We start from the raw sequence: 17,671 nt of genomic DNA, 5'->3' as shown, positions 1-17,671 counted from the left end.
TCCAGTTCCGATGCCGGATTGAATCCTCTCAGTTTAAGCTCACCTCTTAGTTCCACTGAGAGGGTTCAAACCGGCATCGGAATTGGAATCCGGTGTGGCTTAGTGGATAGAGCGTCAGCACGTAGAGCTGAAAACCCGGGTTCGAATCCCGGTGTCGGAGAGAATTTTTCTTCGCTCCACCCATTCTTCATCATATGATAACGCAGAATTCCTGCACGGAAATATATGTACATGTGTACATAGTAATGATAGATTTATTTTACCTTAGCGGGTTTCAAATGAACGGATAAAACTATGGCTGAAGTTAAAGAAAATTACAAGAAAACGATATCGCTAAAGACAAGTTATTATTATTATTATTATTATTATTATTATTATTATTATTATTTCCAAACAGATATTCCGGATATATGACATATAATTCCATTCTTCACGATATTTCACTATTGTTGACCATTAGTCGTCTAAGTTTTTCTTCAGTTTCTCTGTGTATCATATTTTCTTTTTTTTTTCTCAAATTTGTATGTATCTGTTTTCGGATTTTATGCTGTTAGTTTGTAGGTTTACCGTTTTTAAAAATACGAGAAGTTAAGGAAGGACATTCCTTCGAAGTGTAGTAAGTTACACAAAATTATATATAAAAAACGAATCAATCAGAAACGAAATAACTATAGTTAAGTAAAATGAAGAAGTGATTAACTGAGAAAACTATGTATCTCACATAAGTAGAATGAATACTTTTAGAATTTACGTTAATTTTTAAATAAATTAGAAACCAGTCGGTAAACAAGTATAGGACGACTTCCCGTTGGGTGGACTTCCAGACACTACAGGTGGAAACGCTTAAGGCGTGACGATGATATGATTATTTTGATCTGATCACGTATCATTTCCAGTGTATTTTCATTTCAGATTTCTGTCCCAGCCAGCACCGCTCTTGATCTTTATTCTATTGCTGATTTCCTCCTGGCTTCCTTAACATATCTGGTAATGGGATATTCCAAATAAAATTGTCTTCATTTTGCGTTGATATATTCGTAGCGTAACTTATATCGCTTTCTTTGATCATGTTTGTACTCATATAAGAAGGCGGACAGAATAGAACTGCTTGTAACGACCTTCTTAACGTTGAAATTTTATGTTACGTCTGTGAATATAAAATCTGTGTTCCAGAATATTTTCCAAACTGCTGCTATTCGTGTATTCTCTTTATGAGTATTGTTTATGAAGGATATAATTTATCCGAGACATTGAGGCCCTATATTCTTGTGCATGTTAAGTTTTTTCTTCATTATATTGTGGTTATTAAATATTATGAATTTAGTTCGATATAGGTTTACCTAAATTGGTATGTGTGCTTCTGGAGAGTCATTTCCAGTCTTCTTGCAGATAACGCTAGGCGTACAATATCATCTTCAAGTCGAGAGTTGAATAACTTCTTCCCTTCTATTTTAACTCAAAAGTTAGCTTTATTAAACTTTCACAAGACGTCTACTAGAAGGCTAATAAACAGATGCGTCACCTTCTCTGACATCTCTTTCTAAGTTTATCTTCATCTACATCTTCATCTTTGTCTATTCTGTTCCTGTCTTTGTTGTTGAAATAATCATATAAATTCCATTAAATTATTATATTAAGAATGGATAATACAAGAACGCCTTATAAATCAATAAATGCATACATTTTATTGTGCAAATAGGGGAAATAAATGTGTATGCATTTTTTTCTATCCACATATAACATGCATGTGCACATCCAAATCCTTGTCATTCTCTATACAAAGATGAAGTTTTTAGGAATATAAAATGTTACATATTTGCTAGATTGTTACAGGCAATACATTTAGAGTGTAAATGGTATAATTGTGCAGATTGAAGTGGTCAATAGACTACATTAAAATAGATTTAAAAAGATTGAGCTTTGTAATTTTGTACACAGTTATTTGGAAAATTAGGCTGAAAGTTTAAGTAGTTTGACAACAGCGCATCACCGGCTGTCTACGATTACACATAGGCCTACGAACTCAGGTCTGAATAACAGCATTTCGTCCCTTTGTCACTGCAGTAGGGTTGCCAAACTTCCTAACGGCAGGAAATAACGAAATATGTTTTAATTCATTCATTCATAGTTTTCTGTCCAAGAGCTGATATTTCACTACAAATCTAGCATTCTACAATCTTCCTATTTTTTGCCTTCCTCTTAGTCTCCGCATGCGATCCATATGTTTTAATTTCGTCTGCCATCCGATATCTCCTTCTGCCCAGAGTATTTTTATTTAATTTGCAAGAAAACCATCAATTTTATTGAAAAACTGCAAAGGGATAAATAATTCCTTATCAATTTGTCTAATGGTAGCAGTAAAATCAGAATCGTTGAGATAGTAGCCTGCTTATCTTGTAAAACAGTCTAAACTTTAGGGGAAAATTATATTTTTCTGAGAAAAGTAGTCTATTCATTTGGAACTAATGTGTTATTAGAATTTTTTTGTTATATTATATCCAAGGAATAAGCTGTTAAAATCTGACAGCTATACTACACGTAAATCCGGACTGTAGCTAGTAACACCCATTTTCTTTTTTCAATTCTGTTCTCTTCAATGTGTATTCAGTTTATGTGGTTAGGCATAAAATCTCTATTGCGTCCCTGAGGTTCTACTATACCAGGAGGAAATATGAGGCAATTTCTCTTGTGGCAGTGATAATGAAGATTATAGTTGATAATGGTGAAATGAGGGTATTGCATATGCCATATGGGAATACCACGGCTGAAATCACTTGCATAGGCGATTTTATCGACAAGCTGGGGACGGTCGTGGCTTAGTAAAGGGAATTATGTTTGATATCAGGGAGGTCTTGTTATATTTATTGCGCACAAAACGCCTGTGAGACAGTTTTTGCGTATTAATTTAATTCAGTTCCTCATCATTTCCTTTTTCTTTGTCATCAGTTTTTGTTTAATTCCTAAATGATTATTTCACGCATTTTAAGAGGTTTTCATTGATATATAGCCCAATGTGCTACCTCCAGAATTGAGTTTTGATGCTGTCGGTAATTTTTGCCTTGACAAGACAGGATCTTTATCCTGTAAACTTAAGAAAAAGTTTTATCGCTATTAAACCCATCGATCGCCTTTGTTGGGATTTAAAATTGCGAACCTCGCATCCTGTGGAAAGTACTGCAAACAGTAGTTTACGGAGGATGATCTGTTTTCGTCAGGTATATTTAATCATTTGTGAAAGCCCAAATAAATCAATTTCGTTTCTTTCTCAGTCATTTTTAGCTGTAGGTAGGATAAAGTTTCATTTAAATCTTTTCTTTAAGTTATCATTATTTCCTACGGCCTCTGATTCTTATTAAGATCAAATTCTGAAGCATCTAGAGTAGCAACAGCTAAAACTTTTGCAGTGGTATAGTACAGCACTGTAATTAACAAATGTACGAAAGTAGGTAGAGGAATTCGGAAGCCAGTAAGTTATATCTGTGTAAGTGGCGATATAATTTTGTGTTTATGTAAGACTGACATAATCTGTTCTAAAAATAGTATTTACAGCAGCACTGTAATTAAAAAAAAAACATATAAACCATATGAAATTGATAGAAGTGAATCTGACGATCTACCTTCAACTAGTAATTCAGACGAATTTAGCAGAGATCTGTATGAAATGATGGTGCATGCCAAGATTCTTGTCAACAAAGTTCAGGACAATTTTTTTGGAAAGTACATCTGTACCTGTGTTATAGTAGTACCAATATTTTAAGTTAAATATTACATCAAAGATTATTGTAATATATGCTTAAACATTTCATTCTGGGCAGTACCTGTATTACAGTTGTACCGGTGTTTTCAGCTAAACATTTACAACAAAGACTACCGTAATATGGGCTTAAACATTGCATTAAGAGCTGTGCATATGAAACAATGATATAGTCAGTTAAAGGTTTATATCAAGGATTATCGTAATATGGGCTTAAACACTGCATTATGAGCGATAACTATGAAACATAACATTTTAAGTTAAATGTCACATAAAAGATTATTGTATTATAGGTTTAAACGTGTTAAGACTAGTGCCTCTGATACAGTAACATTTTAAGTTAAAGTTCTACATGTAAGATTATTGTATTATAAGTTTAAACATGTTAAGTGTAGTATCTCTGATACAGTAACACTTTAAGTTAAAATTTTAGATAAAAAATTGTTGTAAGATGGGCTTAAAAGTTTCATTAAGAGTAGTGCCTGTGAAACAATAACATTTTAGGTTAAAAGTTTATAGCAAAGACTGTGTTTATTCTTTTGTAATACACAACACAGCCCTACTCTTGAAATAATTCTTTTATATCCGTATTCGGTGTCCTTGATGTGTGTTTTCCTTAATGCGGGAGTAGTCTGTTTTCATCGTACAGCAACACGTGCTACTACTCTTCGTCAAGTCATTTGGCTCATTGCACAAACTCCGTACTCGCTTAACTTCAAAGATAGTGGCTAAGATTCCGATGTCTAGCTTTCACTCACCTGGGTAGCTGTCGGCGTTGGAGCTGAAGAGGACGCAGAGGCCAGTCTCGTAGTTGACAGATTGGCACGAGTCGTTGCCCTGACACGCCTCCAGGCAGTCTGTGAGCATCAGCGTCCCCGGCAGCGAGTCCAGCAGATCGGACGGCGCCGAATAGACGAAGCCTGTGACCAGCTCAAAGCCTATCATATCCGGGTCGCACTCCTCCACACCAGAGGGCCCCGTGAAGCCCAGACCGCTGGGACCACTGGGTCCACTCGCCGACGGCGCCGACTGCTCAGGGACGCCGTTTGTAGATTCGGCGCCGTCCTCGGCTCTCGCACAGTTGATCACAAGCATTGCAAAGCACAGGATCCTCAGTGTTCTCAGCGTCGTGCCCATGGTGTGTGTCTGCAAGCAAAAACAGTTGGATATTGAATCATATGTAAAAAAGAAAGTTCAGATGTAGACCTAAGTAAATAAACTGTAGGCTGTGGATGAAATTGTGAATAAAGCAAACATTGCCAACAAAATATTCAGTTGCTGAACATAAAAGTTAGTTATGTGAGCGACAACCCATTATAGGGCCAAGCCGATTGCTAGCCTAGTTCACAGAGGTGAAAGATCATCCAGTAAATACGAGAGAAACGTGTGGTTAGCACGATTGCGGAACTGGATTTTGCTATTTACTGTAGCTCCCAAAATTCATCATGATGCTGAGTGAGCACCGGTTCCACATAGGGTGAAATTTCATCAGAAACAATTTCCCCCCGTTAGGAATCGAACTAGCGTTCAATCCCTAACGCGAATCCAAGGCATGACGCCTAAGACCACGACGCTATGGCGCGAGACTAACTCTGAAGTTACGACACCAAAAAAGCATAAATAGCTCAGTCATCACACATTTTGACAGTAATGACCAGCAACGCTGTCTTGCTAACTCATTTGGTAGAACATTGGATTCTCGTGACTGCGGACCCTGATTGGATTCCCAGTAATGGTGAAATCGAATTTGTGGTGGAACAAACCAAGATTACCGAGCGGGCTAGCGGCGTGGTAGAGGGCTGACCTTGCATTCGGGAGATCCGGGGTTCGATCTCAGGGGCCGCCAATCCTAACAGAGGTTTTTCATGGTTTCCTCAGTTATTTCCAGGCAAATGCCGGGATTGTACCTCTTGAAAGTCCGGCCATGGACGGCGATCCTTCCCTGAATCCTTTCATGTGTGAGTGAATGATGTGTAATGTGTTAAATGTTTGTGTTGTATCGGAGGTGGCCCTGGCATTGAGCTGATCCCTCATCCGGGGAGGCCCTCCATGTCCTTGTGTGATCAAAAAAGTATGTATGTGATCCATAGATTAATTCCTCTCCCGACAGGTCGCATCCCTGTAACGACCGGGTGGTTTGGGTCGTGTAAATGCACCTAAAAGGGAGAGGTTAAACCGGGAATGAAAACGACAACGAGATCGAGAACGGAAATAATGTTAAAATAAATGTATTTAAATATGAGCATTCACAATAGTTAATATTGAATGCTCCCATTTAAATACATTTATTTTAACATTATTTCGGTTAGCGCGTCTGGCCGCGAAACCAGGTGGCCCGGGTTCGATTCCCGGTCAGGACAAGTTACATGGTTGAGTTTTTTTCCGGGGTTTTCCCTCAACCCAATATGAGCAAATGCTGGGTAACTTTCGGTGCTGGACCCCGGACTCATTTCACCGGCATTATCACCTTCATCTCATTCAGACGCTAAATAACCTAAGATGTTGATAAAGCGTCGTAAAATAACCTACTAAAATAAAATAATAATATTATTTCCGTTTTCGTTCTCGTTGTTGTTTCCGTTCCCGGTTTATTGTGAACCAGCCTTAAGGAAAAGAAGAAGAAACCAAGATTTCTGAGGATTTTTCTCGGAGTTCCCCCGTTTAGATCTATTATTTCACCGTCAATCTCCATTTCGGTATTCATGATCATTATAGGATCTAAGAAACTTATGCCATGTAGTTGGTGGTGGTAAATTGAATGACGTCTTCGGTATAGAAGACACAGACTAGTGAGGCAAAAAGAAAAGAGACTGGACACGGTAGACGTTCAAAATTTACATGGAAGGACACGTCATTGAAAGGAGCAAGCCTGAAGCTTATAGCAAGTGAGAAGAAGAATAAGAAGACATTGAGTCACGGTGCAGTCGGCTGATTCGATTCACGTAGTCGTGAACGGATTCAGCGAACAATGGACGGATCGCGGTGGTCTCATGACCTGCCGGGGCATGTCTTGCTTGTTGCGATACTTTATGCCCTTTTGTACTAGGCTATCTTTGAGCGGATCCGAGTCGATATAAATTTGTACGCGAAATTGTGTAGAGTGGGGGAGCTGCAGTCGCCCGCGATGCGTTGGGTTTATCTTGTGGAATATTCACGATGAGGAGGGATGCATGCTGATTGTATCTCTCACGGGCTTAACGTTCCGGGTACACTATGCGTAATAGCTGGCAGGCCATACTCGTTTCCTAATACAGCCTGAAGTTTGAGGGCCTTCACCTCACCTTAAATTACTCTGATTTAAAAGGTTTGTTTCTATTTCCTTATTGAATTAAGGAATGCTCTTTATCTGTCTAGTACTTTTTATACTTTTGCTGGGGTTTATTTTAAAACCAATTTTTGGTTTCCTCAATCTCAATCTAAATCTAACTCAGGCATGCCAGAAATCAGACTCTAAGGGTGCTATTCATAGACATTTCTCTAGCCCGCGCTAAGAGCGTGCTAAACTAGCCCCGTCTATCGACTGATTACTTGTACAGAATTCATATCATATATAGATTATGAATACGAAAAACGTTAGTTCGCTGATCATCCACCGGAAGCCCGCACTAAGAATGTCTATGAATACGGCCCTAAATGTGCAGTTATGTGCGCGGATCGCCGGTCTGTGCGGACTGCATCATACAAGCTTTGTTCTTATCAGTTCTTAGTTGGAGGGATGTACAATAATCTATTCTGGGCTTCTAGGGTTGGATTAAATAGGCATTTGGACATTATAAACACACTCATCAGAAGGAAAAAAAAACACAGTTATTATCAGTGTCTGTATTTGATAATTGTAATACAGGAAACTTTAGGCGTACTCAGTTATACTTCACAAAGTAGTGGCTTGTAGAGCATAATTTATTAATATGATTTTTATATAGTATTTGAAGAAAACGAATATTGTAGTAATTTCGAAACAACAAGAAACCAACTAGTATTTAATTTTACGTAGTAGGTACTAATTATTTTAAAGTAATAGGCCCTATTCTTTCATTGTTCGCCAAGCATTATTATTTATTGAGGTCATTGATACACAAATGTTGAAGAAAATATTATACTCCCAATTAATTACATGCAGTAGGACATTGTGAAGTTTTTACACTGAAATCACTTCCTTGCTGTATGTCAATATAAATTAATTTTAATATTAATAAATGATATAAATATAAGCTTAGAATTTAAATTCACATATAGTTTATTTGGAAAACGTTTATAGCACGTATCTACAAATTGGGAGCGTTACTGAAAGAAATTAAAAGTGTTGTTCACAAGCTGTGAAGCGACGATATTCTCTTTATGTCAGGTTTAAAGATTTATTAATGTAAGTATATTAAATTAATATAGTGACGTGAGATGAAAAATTTGATGTTATATGATTCATAATTTCTCTTCTTCGATATCTGTGAACTCCTCACTTTATTTATCATAACTCATTTACAGACACAGCCATATCAACACCCGTACTGAAACTGTGTTACTGAAACTAACGCTGATATGCTCTGCAGGTACTGTATAGCCCTGTCGCGCTCCCTCCAAGGCGATTCACTCCCTCCAGGTAGGGGAATAGAAAGTGCACATCGCACAGAGACAGATGCACAATGTGCAGGGTTTTGGCATGCCTGATCTAACTGAATGATGATACTCCAGTAATGTGGTATCGTCATGATATCGGGATTTCATATAAGCGAGTGCGTGTTGTTTAATAACTAGGCTCCGTATTCCAGCTACCTATAAACTGGAATGAAGTTGCCCGATTCAAAGTATATGACGTCACAGCGCAGATACAGGTACGTTCGTATACAAAATAGTTACGCATCCTCTGCCCTCTTCCTATAGAAAGTGAAAATCGAGACGCAGTCATAGTGAGTAGCCTTATCGATCATTGCCCTTACTAGTCGTACTTACTTACTGGCTTTTAAGGAACCCGGAGGTTCATTGCCGCCCTCACATAAGCCCGCCATTAGTCCCTGTCCTGAGCAAGATAGTAGTATTAGTCGTATTAGGGCTATTTAAATAACTACATCTTTGTGGCTGATAGAAGGTTAATTGTAGAGCGTATAATATTGCGGGGCATAGTTGAGGATATTTCAACTGATATTTTTACTGTCAATATAGACAACATTACATATAAACTATGTAAAATAAACGTACAAGTGACAAAAACAGTGTACTGAAAGACACTGAAATACCAAAAGGCACAGAAAGTGTGTTGAACGTAATAAAAAAGAGCCAGTACCATAAAAGTATCAAAATTATGAAGATATTAACTCGACGTTTGGCATGGATTTGTGTAGCCTACCATGATGTTCAATGCCAACATCCCAATTAAAAAATCAAATAATCTCCATTTTAGGGAATTTCTAGAAAAGTACATGCAGTATCCTAATGAAACACGAAAAAATATCAGACAATAGGAATATATTGTACTACATCATGCACCAATAACGTCATGTGCTATTGAAAGAATTTCTTGCGATATATAATCATTTCAAGTGACATCCGCGTATGTTCAAGTTCCATAACTTACGAATGCACGTTATTAGGTCTATTCACTGCAAAGATCACGACGAAAATGAACATCACGGATCAAGCATGTGTTTACTACTATAGCTTCAGAATGTCGGAAGTTGACTGTACTCCATGAACACGCAGCGACAATGTGTTTGTTTATATCCTTATCCGTTGCATCATCTGTTTTCGGCGTACTATATACCCAATATGTCTTTAACTTCAGTCTTTAGGTAGCTGGAATACGAAGCCTATTAATAACATAACACTTCAATTTGACGTAGAATGAGGTCGATTATAGTATGAATTTGCCAGAAGAAAATGTCTTAAGGGTTGAAATGGATGGAATTGCTATTTTCTACATTTTTAAGTTAGAGACTTCATTTTAGAATGTAGACTTTCACGGCCGGCGTCATTAGGATTGGTATTGTCCGGGCTAGAGGGCCATGGTCTGTTAGTAATGCAATGCAACCAGACGTTTCGTCCACTACTCCGGTAGACATCTTCAGTGGCGTGGTACACGGGAGCGAAGAGATCTGCTGTTGTGTGCGAAGGACTCAATCCTAGAGACTTCATTTTTTGGAGCAACAGTAAATATAAATGACGAGGAAATTAAACGCACAAAGAATGTGGGAAATGCCTATTATTATTCGGTTGAGAAGCTTTTGTCATCCAGTCTGCTCTAAAAAAAGCTGAAAGTTAGAATTTATAAAACAGTTATATTACAGGTTATTCTGTATGGTTGTGAAACTTGAACTCTCACTTTGAGAGAGGAACAGAGTTTAAGGGTGTTTGAGAATAAGGTGCTTAGGGAATATTTGGGGATGAGGGATGAAGTTGCAGGAGAATGGAGAAAGTTATACAACGCAGAACTGCACGCATTGTATTCTTCACCTGACATAATTAGGAACATTAAATCCAGACGTTTGAAATGGGCAGGGCATATAGCACGTATGGGCGAATCCAGAAATGTGTATAGAGTGTTAGTTAGAAGGTTGGAGGGGGAAAAGACCTTTGGGGAGGCCGAGATGTAGATGGGAGGATAATATAAAAATGAATTTAAGGGAGGTGGGATAAGATGGTAAAGACTGGATTAATTTGCTCAGGATAGGCACCGATGGCGGGCTTATGTGAGGGCGGCAATGAACCTTCTGGCTTCTTTAAGAATCATTTGTAAGTAAGCAAGTAAGTAAGTAGTAAGAGACTTCATTTCTTGTATACAGCGTACTCTTGTTATTAGTAGGCCTGATAATGACCCCACGTTTCGTTAGTATTAGTTTAATAGTTTATGTGGAAAATATATCGTCGATTTACAAACAAAACAAAAATATTACTTCTGAGAAAAAGGCGTTTGATAGTTGTTGACAAAACTGAATACTCAGAATATTATTGTTAGTAAGTTTTTTATCTTTTATGTGTATTTCATTTTTCAATTCTAATTTTGTACACATACATTGTGTAGGTACATTATATACGCCTTTTTCTCAGAAGTAATTTTTTTTTTACTTAATGTGTTTTGCTTGTAAACCGACGATATAAATAAAATGTCACTGATTTTTTGTTACAAAAACATAAAATGGGATTTTCTTGAAAAATGAGCAAAATTTCACCCATCTTCTCCCTTAATAGACTAAGGTTAAAAGATGGTCGAAAGTGTACGAGTATATATGTTATGCCCTAAAATTCGCGCTTTGATACCACTAGATAATATAGTGACATATTTTATGCAGTGGAAAGTGCAAACACTTTAAAACCTGATACATACAGGGTAGTCAGTTCCTTGCTGTCCTGCAGCCAACAGTTCCCGCTGGGCTATTAGGTCAAGCCACTCCCCGAGAACGCTGACTGTGTAAGCTCAGCTAATAGAGCAAACATAGCATGTATTTAACCGACAAATATGTTTACATATATTGACCTTTTACGCTTAGCCTACCTTCGTAAAAGCTGACCTTCGCACGACACAGTTCATAGTTGGAAATTGATTCTAACTCCTTCCTAATATTTCATTTTAGATCTTATAATGGGTAGAAATTTCTTTGTGAACCCTTTCTTATAGGTTTCCCAGAAATAATGATGGGAAAGATAAAGGTCAGAGAACTCGGTGACCATGATCCAAACCCAATCATTGTACCTTCCAATACAGTTCACATATTATAAAGCGAACTTAGGGTTTAGAATTACTTAAATAAAAAAAAAAAAAAAAAAAAAAAAAAGACGGAAAGAAAGTAAAAAAGGTGGCAATGGAAACCCTGCAACTGCGTGGAACGTTTAAAGTTTGGTGGCTGTGGGATTTCAAATAATGGTAGGTCACCGCGTGATGAGAATCATTTTAGCGTAAACATAAAACGAATAATTTGAACTAGAGTGGATATCATAACCAGTATAAGAAAATGAATGCAGTATTCACTGCTCAAGCCGCTAGTAATATCTTTAATGTAATACATGCGATGGTATTCAAACTTGATTTATTTTTCCGATAAAGATATGTTGCATGTTGCTAAAAAGCAAGATGTGCGTAAAGTATTACAGAAATTGTAACGAAAATTTTTCCTGAATATGTGCCCACTTAAACATTCCACTTTAGAAATAGACACTTCTTAAAATCACACGCATGGTGGAAATCGGTAACATGTACTGTAGATGTGGGTGTACCAACAGAGTAGGACTACAGCGATGGCTTTTTTAGTTGGTTATTTAACGACGCTGTATCAACTACGAGGTTATTTAGCGTCGATGATATTGATGATAGCGAGATGGTATTTGGTAAGATGAGGCCGAGGATTCGCCATAGATTACCTGACATTCGCCTTACGATTGGGGAAAACCTCGGAGAAAATCCAACCAAGTAATCAGTCCAAGCGGGAATCGAACCCGCTCCCGAGCGCAACTCCGGATCGGCAGGCAAGCGCCTTATCCGACTGAGCTAGCCGGTGGCCGTATTCGGTGGTGATGAACAGCAACCTCGTTTGTCAAAAAATTTAACAAAATGAGATTTAACTTGATTCCTATAAAAAGTCTTACCGAATCTTCTTGAAACACATGTCAAGTCAAGATATGGATATAAACTTTACAAGAAGATATTTAAGTACCTTCTTATGTCACATATTTGTTCGTTATCAAATGTTTTTTTTTTTTCATTGTTCTGTAAGATTGAATATTTTGACATACAGGTTGCTGTTCAACACCATCGATATGCATTTGAATAAATGTCAAGTTTATCGATATCTCGATACGGATCATAGCAATATAGGGTAAAGTTTGGTAATGTTGTAATATGAACAATATTGTAATACTTCTTTTTGAGAATTTATTACAATTTTACTGAGGGAGAGGAAGATCGGTGTTTTGCGTCAACGCATTAAGAGAATGTCCATGGACAAGTTTCTGCACAAAACCGATCCTTCTCTCGCTCAGTAAAATTGTAATAAATTCTCAAAGAGAACTATCACAATAATACCAACCTTTACCCTACACTTGAAAGAAAGCGCAGTTTAGTGGCCTCTTAGGATGGGTTTCACACAAAAATTAAACAATTTTGAGCCTTAATAGTAGGACTAGTGTCCTGCAATGTTCGAACATGAGAGAGGCAACCAAGACATTACAAACTTCGTCCCATTTCACATGAAAAACTAATCGCAAGATCTGTGCTAAATCCTTAAGCTGTTAAAATGTGAAGGGATGGGAATGGAGAACAACAAATATTTTTTGTAACAAGACGGAACAAACATGAGAGACCTCCTTCTGCAGAACGATCATTGGCGAAAATCGAATTTCATACTCAATAAACTTGAACTGAACATAGCGCCTGTTTTGCACGACGCTAAGGCGGACTTTACCGACTGGCATTCTCGAAACTGTACTACATATTATATTTCTACAGCAAGCAACGGGATAACAGTGAAATATCCGAACTGTATATTATGTACTTAAGTCACCGACGGTTTTTCGTCAATGGAATATCAATTCGATTTCCATTGCTCCATTCAAATTTGCGGTATACAAATGGACCTTGTGCGTGTTACATCTAGTCTCTATAGATTTAAAATAAATATATACTGGCTATGGATATTGTAATTACGAGTCCGACGTTGTGCATATAGACTTCTGTCTAATAGCTTAAACTATCATCGTAGGTTTAAATTAACGAGAACGTAACGCTCGAGTGCGTTCGACCTCGAATTTGAGTCCATTCACTGTTATCCCCACCGCAAATGGTTGTGCGCTTAAATGTTTTAATCCCGATATCGTGTAGTGCCATCTCCAATACTGCGTAAGTTGACACAATTTTTCATGTTTTATAATCAGTACTAGAGATAGGACGCGGGTATTAGAATCGTTGTCGCTCGTGTGGTTCTCTCGATTAGTGAATGAGAAGGGTTTGCAGAGAAAAGGGGGATCAGGATTACTGAGTTCTCGTTGCGAGTATGCTTCCGCCTGCCTACCCGGTGATACCAGCCGATTTATCGAATTCAAGATCACGCTATGCATGGTATTAAAAAATAGAAGTGTTGGGCCCATTTACACTGATGTCTTCAATTTTTATTTTGCTTTTATGTCGGTATTCGCAAGTAAAGAACCGACTTCTGGCAGTTACGCAACTTCTATTTTTGAACTTATTTCTATCCGCTAGCCGCTTGGATGAGCCAATAAAACTGAATTCGTCACTTTCCTTTCCGACGTCAGAAGACAAGTGAAGATGGAGTTGTCACATAGATTCTCAGCATACTTGTATTGCCGCGCTAATCATAAATAAACTATTTCTGCCTGTCTGTTCTCTCGCCTGTTGTTTGCCTTCGGATTGAGGGAAAGGAGAATGTGTGTGTGTGATCCAGTGAGCTCTATACTATAGTGGAGGCACAACTCAATGCTTTAAAAGCGTGACGCGAATGCTGAACGCCTGAGCGTATTGCTATCTCTTTCTAACATGGTGTTGTCCTTGTCTCTCTTGCAGTGAATGCTAACGTACACAATAACGGTATTTTTATTGCTTACTGCGCATGTGCAACATGAACCTCACGAAAGACTCATTGAAACACATTGGTTAGAAAGAGAGAGCAATACCCTCACCAACAGTCACGCTTTCAGATAGGAAAGAGCATTGCGGTGGTGCCTCCAGTATAGTATAGAGCTCACTGGTGTGATTAATGCCTACCCACTTCACTTGCGTGATTCGGGTTCTGCATACTGTGAATAGAAGACAGGACTGTGATCCATTTTCAAGTTGCACACCACTTCGGCGGGCCCGTTGTACATTATGTATATCTGTGGAGAGTTACATCGTGTACTAGGGTGAGTGTATGAGTAAGTGTTCATGTAAGTATAATGTATGGAATGAGTAATGATGATGAAGATGAGGAAGTGAGAAGGAGAAACCCGGTGCTGGCACGTAGCCTACTCCTGTGGATTAGTACCAAGGGGGCCGCCAGGCTTAACGTTCCCATCCGACGGACGAATCACCATCAACAGTGACAAATGTCTTCTCTTCATATGCACTGCGGAGAGATTTGGGATTTTACCCAGGCATATTGCTGCACAATTTAGTGATTAGAAGTTGTGCACCGCAATCTCTCCGAGTCCCGATGTAGAAATTGTATATGAAAATTTCTGATTCCGCCGGGAATCGAACCCGGACTGGCTAGCCTGGAGGCAGACGCGTTACCACAGAGCTAACTGGGTGGACGGGGGGGGGGGAGGCAGTGTTGCTAGTTGCAACGCCACGCTCTGGCATTGTACCTTTCACGTGCTTCACTATAAATTTCAGAATACGATTCTTTCATTGTGATAAATATAATTTCAATCCTTAAGGATTTACGAAGCAATTTGAATTGCTTCAATTTCCACACATATCTTTTTACTCGTATTTAAGATGAAATTTGACATATTTCAGTATTGTCTAGTGTGAAATAATTGTGAAGTCTTAATTTTGTGCTGGTCGGTATGTGTTTAAAATTTATTTTTATAATTCCATTTGTTTTATTATGTCCTTGTAGTGTGGAAAATATGTATTCCTAAAATATGTGTTCTAAGTATTTATTTATTTATTATTTAGTAGCTTGTGGTAGTGTTGATAATGGTAATGGTGGTGGTGATGGTGGTGGTAGTAGCAGCAGCAGCAGCAGTATCAGCACTAGTGCCCTCTAATAACGGTTTCAAAGACTGACATGGTAATCACTAGACCACTAAAAACGACGTTCCCTAATTGTGTGAAAATGTTTTTATAGTCTCTTAGGTTGAGTAAATAATTCAGTCCTACATCTTGAAAGCACTGCATGATAAACGTCTAATTGTGAGATACTACTGCATTTACTGCTTTTTCTTTGTTTAAAGTGAGATATTTATGAGTTTATGGATTATTTCAGAATCATTCTGTATAATGATGAAAATGGTGCATGAACAAAATATAGTCAATGGTAGCTATGTAAGCTGATACGAATAGAATAATCGTTGATATGCGGGCTTTTCAATGTTGGGAATGCTGGTTGAGGTTAAGATTTCGATTAAATCATAAAATCGACATTTTTAAACGTCATAATCTTTTCTATTTATGAGATAACGAAAACTTTTGGTTCAAATGTTTCTGTTTTCAAGTGCTTACTACCTAATCATTACTCTTATTTTTATGTATGGTTGATATTGAATTTTGATTTTTTTATGGTTACTTTGAATTTAAATTTAAATTTAATAGCGTTATGTTTGTAATATTTGCTTTACACTTGCTGCATATTTGAGGTGAGCGAGTTTTAATAAGATTTTGGTATGACTCTGTTAATACTTAAATTCATATTGAGGATTTGCGTAAAGAAACATTCATATAGGCCTATAATGACTTAATAACTACAAGTACCAGTAAAACTTGTAGGAATCATTTAAAATATCGCAGTGGATAAGATTCGGTATAGACGCTGTGTGGAAAACATAGTCGTGGACTAAAATCCGCACAGATTTCAATGTAGAGTCCTGTGTTGTCATTCACTGAGACCTCTCCCTCTAATTCTACTCTGTGGCTGTTTAGTGACAGGTGGAAGAAAACCTCTACCTGGGTTAGAAGTCTCTTGATACGATCTGAAAATTCTTTAACGTTATTTTGTTATTCTCATCAGGTATTGGGACTACAAAATTCTATTTGAAGGCTTACCGACTTCTTCCACCTTGTTACAGTTACATGTATTTCTCTCTCATGTCTGTTGTTTGAGGAAGATAGATGGATAGTTAAGCGTTCTAATTTCCATGAGATATTTTCAAGCTATTTGGTACCGTTATTTTTCCCATAACATTAATTTAATTTGGTCATCATTACATCTACTGCAAGGTTTGGGAGCTTCAGTTCTGTCTTACTATAATGAATTTAAACATACGCAGCGGAGATCGTGTGGTCAACATGGTGCAAAGCTAATGAAAAAGATGTCAAGAGGCCAAACACTGCAGTTCCCAGTATCGAACTCGGATCCGCTGATTTAGTAACTTACGAATTGCTTATTAAAATAACTAGCCGCCTTGGTAGCTCAGTCGGCTTATGATTGCGAACACGGGTTCGAATCCCGCGATTGAGGAGTCTTATCTGTAGTGCACAAAGCCAAGGTTCCTGAAGTTTTCCCGTTTTCATCCACCATTCCACCGTTACTCTCCATTTCAATATTCATTATCATCACCCAAAACGATGCGGCGTGATTTAGTATAGTGGCTGGAGTAAAGATCAGCCTGAGGAAACGTAGTGCGCTTTTGGAAGTGTGAATAGGCAATAATGGGAATCCACCGGAACCTTAAGACAGCGCAACTGTTCGGACTCAAAAATCATTCCCAATATAGGAGCGGTAATGTACAATATCCCTGTTACCCCGTTCACATATACAGAGTCTTTCATAAGTAACGAGTCTATCGAAAAATCAACAATTTTGAAATTATGTTCATCCTCACGAGAAAGAAGCCTTCCTGGTGCCGTACAGTCGATTTGGAAACAAACACCCCTTCCCCCGCCGCCAAAGGAAGCTACTTACCCATGTGTAATGTGCATTTGATGCCAACTTAAAATGTCCTGGAGCATTGCCTTCTATAAGCCAAGGATAATGGCATTCAGCAGAACAGAAGACATTTTGAAAATTGTACACCATAATATGTCAGCAATTGAAACTGTTTTTACATTTATGTGTTTCAATAAAGGTTTAAAACACTAACCATTCTTTCGTTTAATAGTCTGGGGGCGAGGGGAGGGGGTGTTTGTTTCCAAATCGGCTGTACGACACCGGGAAGGGTTCTTTTTCGCGAGAATTGACGTCACTTCAAAAAATTATCCAAAATAATTAATTTTTCGATAGACTCGTTACTTATGAAAGACCCTGTATATAAGATTGGCCATCCCCATGTTATGAA

The 17,671-nt window shown here is 37.9% G+C and overlaps 1 protein-coding gene across 1 annotated transcript in view; it reads right to left on the bottom strand.

The window, feature by feature from the left end:
- LOC138704736 (uncharacterized) overlaps window positions 1-17,671 on the bottom strand; it is a 317,647-nt gene that overhangs the window by 140,344 nt on the left and 159,632 nt on the right. The window contains exon 3 of the mRNA XM_069832904.1: window positions 4,513-4,900. Within this exon, the coding sequence (XP_069689005.1) occupies window positions 4,513-4,891 (379 nt within the window). The 5' untranslated portion in view covers window positions 4,892-4,900. The remainder of the gene's footprint in view (window positions 1-4,512; window positions 4,901-17,671) is intronic.

This window comes from Periplaneta americana, chromosome 8, assembly GCF_040183065.1.
Source record: "Periplaneta americana isolate PAMFEO1 chromosome 8, P.americana_PAMFEO1_priV1, whole genome shotgun sequence".
Taxonomy (NCBI): domain Eukaryota; kingdom Metazoa; phylum Arthropoda; class Insecta; order Blattodea; family Blattidae; genus Periplaneta; species Periplaneta americana.
Note: the sequence above shows the minus strand (reverse complement) of the source record. Positions and strands in the feature narration are given on the sequence as shown.